The sequence below is a fragment of the Antechinus flavipes genome, chromosome 2, assembly GCF_016432865.1.
Source record: "Antechinus flavipes isolate AdamAnt ecotype Samford, QLD, Australia chromosome 2, AdamAnt_v2, whole genome shotgun sequence".
Lineage (NCBI taxonomy): Eukaryota > Metazoa > Chordata > Mammalia > Dasyuromorphia > Dasyuridae > Antechinus > Antechinus flavipes.
The window spans coordinates 109,886,246-109,892,943 of NC_067399.1; the positions used below are offsets into that span (position 1 = coordinate 109,886,246).

The 6,698-nt window shown below is 39.3% G+C and overlaps 1 protein-coding gene across 8 annotated transcripts in view; it reads right to left on the reverse strand.

Annotated features, from left to right (window-relative positions):
• Positions 1-1,238: 1,238 nt before the first annotated feature.
• BCL11A (BCL11 transcription factor A) overlaps positions 1,239-6,698 on the reverse strand; it is a 120,017-nt gene continuing 114,557 nt past the window's right edge. For 6 of the 8 annotated variants that reach the window (XM_051975330.1, XM_051975328.1, XM_051975327.1 and 3 more), the window contains one exon: positions 1,239-1,819. In XM_051975330.1, the coding sequence (XP_051831290.1) occupies positions 1,718-1,819 (102 nt within the window). In that variant the 3' untranslated portion in view covers positions 1,239-1,717. The remainder of the gene's footprint in view (positions 1,820-6,698) is intronic. The other 2 variants (XM_051975326.1, XM_051975322.1) reach the window with 1 other exon arrangement.

Genomic DNA, 6,698 nt, shown 5'->3' on the forward strand with positions numbered 1-6,698 from the left:
TATGCATATAATACATTCCCTAGAGAAATGTGATAGTATAATGGCAAATGTACTACATTGTGAAAAAGAAGGCCTGGGTTCCAATCATGGTTCTATCATTCTATCACTTTCTATGTGAGCGTGAAAAAGTCCTAGTCCAAGTTTGTCTATTTACCTTTCTGTCAAATGGAGTCATCTGCCCTACCTTATCTACTTCAGAGGGCTGTTCTGAAGACAGAATGTGGTAATATATAGGAAGAATTTTACAAATACAATTTCTTATTTATGATGATTAAGCAAGAAAAACTCCTGATATTATTCCCACTAATAATTTTACTAATATGAATAATCTGGCCAAAGGCTGAGTGAATGATTCATTTTCCCACACATACACAATACCCCTACAGTCAAAATAGAGAACGTGTGATTCTATTATTTATTGATATATCTTATTATTTCTAATCCTCACCTGGAGGTCCAGGCAGTGGAAACCATCCTACCCTCCCCCTCTCTTTTCTCCCTTATGTAATGGCTTTTTATAAATTAATTGGAATATATTTATGATTGATTCATGATACAACTTTTAGGGAAATAGAAGCTTTAGCACTATGATTGGAAAATAGAATTTCTTCTTTTATTATTGCCCAGCTTCCCTTCCAGGAAAACAAAACCCCAAATTCCCTGAGATTAGCACAGGGTGGTTGTTGTTGTTTTTTTTTTTTTTAATGTAAATTATATTTACTATGAGTTTGAGGGCCCAAAGTGAAGCTATGTGATAAGCAATTAAAGATGTTTATTACTTTCTCTTGGCTGGGCCATAGACTTAACCCAGAGATGTGAGTTTTTTGCATTAGATAAAAAGACAAATTCAAGACCCTAAATAGTGCCACCGAAAGCGTAGATTTGAAAACCAGAAATGTAATATGCCACATTATGTATTATTTAATGGTATGCAAATTATAAGTCAGACAGTTAGGAAAACCACACTTCAGCATTAATAAACAGCAACACTATTACTACATTAATTATGATATCCCTATGATTTAGTCCTAGAGCTTTGCATTTTGATTCTCCTTGAAAATTTATGCCATTTTGTGGATGTTAACCTTTTTTACTTTCCTCACCTCCCCCCACTGCAGACTCCCACTCCCCCAACCTACCCAGGGGTAATCTGAAGCAAATGGATACGGTAATACAAAGTCATAACCAGCTGCATTGTCTCTGAAGCATTAAAAATTAAAAAACAAGCAAGCAGAACCTAAAGCTCCAACATTTATTGTGTCAATGTTAAGCACAAGTTTTAAAAGACAACGTAGAATGTATAGAAACAATGGGTTGGGGGGCTCATGCTCTTTTTCCACAGTACAGGTAATTAAATTGGCTGGTTTCAAGAGGGCTTGGCCATCACCCAAAGACAGTGACGGCCCGTAGGCCCTATAACATGGGACTGATTCACTGTTCCAATGCGATTCTGGTCTGGTTTTTTTTTTTTTTTGTTTGTTTGTTTGTTTGTTTGTTTATGTTTTTGGTTTTTTTTTTTGTTTTTTTATTAAAAAATATAAATAAAATGGCGCTGCAGGCCCAAACGGGGAGGACTCCGCAGGACTCTGTCTTCACACGACGGCTTCTTGGAGGCTACTGTCAGAAAACATCACAAACTAGCAGGATGACGGACCACGCTCTGATGTCGGCTGGGCGGCAGGACATCCCACCCTGCCTTGGGTGGGGGGAAAGGGCATCAAATTTTCTCAGAATTTAAGGGCTCTCGAGCTTCCATCCGAAAACTGCCACACATCTTGAGCTCTCTGGGCACTACGCCGAATGGGGGTGTGTGAAGAACCTAGAAAGAGGATGGGGACAGAGAGGGGGAAAAAAAATATAGGTGTAACTTGGCCCAGCGATATTTCATTCTCTTCCTAGCCTTTTATTTCTTTTTTTTTTCTTTTTTCTTTCTTTTTTTTTTTTTTTTTTTTTTTTTTTTTTTTTTTTTTTTTTTTTTTTTACCAATTAACCTGAATCAGCCACGAACCTGAGCTGCTGGAGTCTCAGGCTCTGATTTCAAACTCAAGCCTGACACTGTGGTCTCTGGTTGTTTCCCCCACAAAGGTAGATTTCCCCACCCACTCTTGCCCACCCGGGGCTGAGGCTCTCCCTTTTATACCACTTCACAGTCCTAATAAACTTTTCAGGACTCGTATGTCTGCAAGGGAACATCCTTTCCCCTTCCCTCCCCACCCACCTCCAGTGGGAAAAAAAAATGCAGGTAACAAGACAAGTCATATATGTACCCCAATCTTTTCTTTTTTTTTCTTTTTTTTTTTTTTTGATTGGAGGGGAGGGGGAAAAGGAAAGGAGAGTAAAGGGGGGGGAAACAAAACAAAAAAACAAAAATAAAAATCAATGTAAAGCAGCACAACAAAAACATGGAATGTCATCAAGTTCAACGTCAAAGCAGCCAAAGATTTACAAGAGTCGGACGAATCTCTGCAGAGAAAACCAGAACCCCAAAAGGTTACCCCCAAACCTGCCTGTGGTTTCTTTGGAAAAGCGCAGTTCAATTTTGGTGGGGGGAGGGAGAGGAGGGGAGAAAGAAGCATTGTTGAAGAGAAAGGGGAAGGGAAGAAAGGGATGGTTATTTTCTTCCTGGTTTTCTTCCCCTCCTGTGTACATTGAAGCTGCAGGACTGGGAGTCCGGATGTGCTGAGGAAGACCACCACTGTGGTATTCCAGGCCCTGTTGCCATGGTGACCCGAGGCAGGGGCTTGGGGCCTCTTCTCCCCTGACTTGGCGCTGGAGGCCCAGGGCCTAGCACTCAGCTGCTCTTGTGTATCCCCCTCGCTGAACCTCAGGGACCAGACCTGGGCCTGCTGAGTCCAACTAGGACCAGAGAACGTTGAGAATCCCACAGTAACACCTCTTTTTAAGTAGGATTCCCAGGTCCTGCTGCCCAGACACTGGCATGTGCCTCTCTTTAAGACAAGGATGTCCCAAATAAACCACTTTTGTTACTTCTCTCCCCCCCTTGACCAGTATTTTACCGCCCTCACTGGAAATCAAAGTACAGTTTTAGGTTGAGCACTTAACTATTTACAAGTTTATTTAGTAGCAACACATTCCCTGTCCAATATTAAGGCCCTACTTCAAATGAAAACATTTTACGGAAATCCCTATTTTTCATCCGTTTCTGCTTTTCCTGTGAAAGACATACTTTGCACGTTTCTTTTTATACTTTCCACAGGAAACTCTTTTGTCATTTTTACAGAATGAAAAAAATAAAATAAAACAAAACAACAACAAAAAAAAGATAGTTGGATCCGCCATTGAGTTGTGCTTGGGCAAGGTTACACACTTCCATACAACAGCCCCAGAGCTGGGCACTTTTGCTCTCCTCTGCCCCATTAGTAAAGTAGAAATCAATTGCATCCTAGGACCATGGATAACACTGTGAAATACAGAAAGAAACCCATCCCCCTAAAGGCTGATTCAACAACCATGTGTTTTTAGCAAATGAAACAGCAGGCTAATGAGTGCTGATAACATCAAGCAAGCACACCCAATAATCCAAGTATACAATTGGTAGCCAGAGTAAACTCTGTTATGTAGGCACATAAACCCAAATTCAAGTCCTGTGGCCCAGTCTATTTCTTGAGAAACAGATTCATTTGTTCTTTAATTAGGGGTATCTCTGTCTCAAAAGTCACTAATGAAAATTTACTAAGTAGCTTATGTTTTAAAAGGGGATGGGGGAAGCCAGTTTGGAGAATACTATCAATCTTCTCAACATTGGCAAAATTCCCACTAATTTTTAGTAGAAAGGTACCAGCCCACTCTCGAATACTTGAGACTCGGCAACAATGGCATTTAATAGAATCATAATGGATACACAGTTACAGCAGACTTATCCAAAAATAACTTTTAATTACATGGATGGTGTTTAAAGACAAATGAAATAATCCATTTCCCTCACTTACTCTCTGTCTATCCAGTGCTTGAAGTAAGGCAGGATGAAGCCATCTAAGTTCCTTCCAGGAAGGCCTGAAAAATCCTGGCTCTTCTTAGCAGACTTTTGTCTATGGATAAGCAAAGCCATTCTACCTCCTTGCCTCTCTATTTTAGACTATTTCCAAATGGTCCTACTTCCCTTACTTTTCTCACTTCAAGCTTTATATAAGTATAACACACATTTGGGGGAAAAATAGCTACACAATGACACACATTCATTCTACTGGGATAAACTCAAAAATTTCACATTTCTTGAGATTGCCAAGATAACTTAAAGGCCATATACTCATATCACTTCTTACAAGTCTGTTAAGTGTAGAACCTCTGAGGTGAAAGGGCACCATGTTGTTTTCAGTCCCTTTTTTAGCCTTAAAATTCAGAGGATATCACACATCTTTTGAAGGGGAATGAAAAGTATGCCCTAAAAAAACAAAAAAACAAAAACAAAAACAAAAAAAACACACTGTACTAAAATCAGTAGACAATGGAATTTTTAACAAAAGCTCTTCTACTGCCATCCTCATAATATTCCTGTTCATTTAAATATCTTTTTAAATGGATATAAATAGCAAGGTTCATTTTGGAGAGAAAATGTTGGAAGGTCAGGTTTAGAGAGAAACATTGCCTTGTAAATTCCTACAGGGATATCATTGAAATCTTTCAGAATTCTTTAAATGGTTTCTGATTTTAAACACCATGCATTCATTACATCGATAGGAAATGTATAGTTTGCATTAAGATATTTGCTTAGCACTTGGAATCTAACCTATATGTTCTTGTTGTTGTGTTCTTGTTAACTAATCCTTGATGCACATATTATTGAGGCAGCTTCAGAAATAATCTCTTAAAAGAGAGCTTAAGCAAGTCAGGAGACTAGGTGAACTGAAGAAGCTGTCAGGCCTCCCACTAGATTTATTTAGCCTTGTAAAGGCTTAAATCAAACACAATTTCTCATTCATCAGAGGATGAATCATCATTTCCACCACCACCACCACCACCATGATTTAGAAATTCTGGATTTGAATTATAAATACATACATGTAATATTATATTAATTCAATACTATATATCAGAATGCAAACCTAATTACACTATCACATTATACATGGAGAAATTAAAATGAGTACTATATATAAAAATCTGTTTAGCTGCAGTAACAATTTCCTATTTAAAAAATAACAGGAATATACAGACTTTATGGACCTCTAATAGTGGTAGAGCTGAAGTCATGTAGTCCCCAAAGAGCAAAGCATTGGTTATGATTTCTGCCTGGTCCCAGCACTGTGTTAATGTCTAATACTGCCTTCTCTAAAGCACCAACGTCCTCCCTGAGCCCTGGTTTTCTGACAGTTTTGAATTCATCTGTTCTCTCACCCTCCCCCCTTTTCATCATCCAGTCTCTTCCACACTAATAACCAACTGTACATCTTGCTTACTATTCCCCTTCCCATTCCTCACCCCCAAACTCTTTAGCCTTACCCCTCAAAGGGAGCGATGCATCTCTTAAACAGGCTAAGGGAAAAATCATCTCCCTCTGTCCTAATAAGATTTTCTTCCCTAAGATCAATATTACTACATCCATAGGAAGAGTGCCACCTATGAAAAGGCTCGATGGGCTGGCTAACCGGGCAACGATGACCACCACCACAAGACAACAGAACAACGGCTCTGGCTTTGGTTGTACAAAAATAAAAAAACAATGTCATATCCATCCAGTTACACTAGGAACAGCGAGACACAGTATCACGGAAGGAAATGTGTTTTAATAAAGCAAAAAGATGCTGCAACATGCAGTATTAAAAAAAAAATACCGACAACATGCACAGACCTCTAAGAAGGGGTTAAAAAAAAAGAGCTTAACGATTCCAGATTTTAAAGACAAATATATGCACAATATTTCATAAACCTGCCGGTTGTTCAAAAGATAAGCGAAGGGGAGTTCCCACCTTCCATTTGCTGTCAGCCAGTGAAACACCATAAACAGGTCTGTAGAGTTTTAGGGCCGGTTCGTCTGATCTCAGATCCACAGTGCAACACACCATGCATCTTATAAAATCAGAGCCTGTGCACGCCCCCACACCCTTGGTGGCTGCTGACAAAACAGTGGGCAGCACAGGGCGAAAATCTGGAGTTCACCTGTTGCCATCTTTAGGGTCTTGGGTGAAGGTGGTGGGAAAAGGGAAGGGAAGAAGGAAGTTAGTTTTGGTTTGACAGAGGGGCTAGCAAGGAAACTGGAGGACTGATTCCTTTCTTTTGTCCCATGTGCTCCAGATGGGGCAGGAGGAAAAGTCCCTTTCACAGACAAGACCAAAAAAAAAAAAAAAAAAAAGATTCCCAAAGGACTGCCATGTGGACAATGCCATTACAGGGGAAGATGTAAGTTTATTCCTGAATGGCTCCATTGCTACAGCAGGGTGGGGGGAAGCTTCAATATTCACACAGAAAAATACATCTTCTATGCTCTGGAAAATTATTCTAGAATTGTAAAGCCTTAAAACTATTTCCCTGGATTGAAATGTCTATTCTAATATGGTACTTCTATGTTTCTTTAGGATACAACACACACGTCAAAATGCCCACAGAAAGAATCCTGAAAAAGACTGACTGGCCTTCTCTTAAAACCTGTTATTTTCCTGAAAGTAATTTACAGAGTGTGTCAAATGAGGACACAAGAAGCTTACATTGTGTACTTTAATTTTTTTTTTATTTTTTCAATA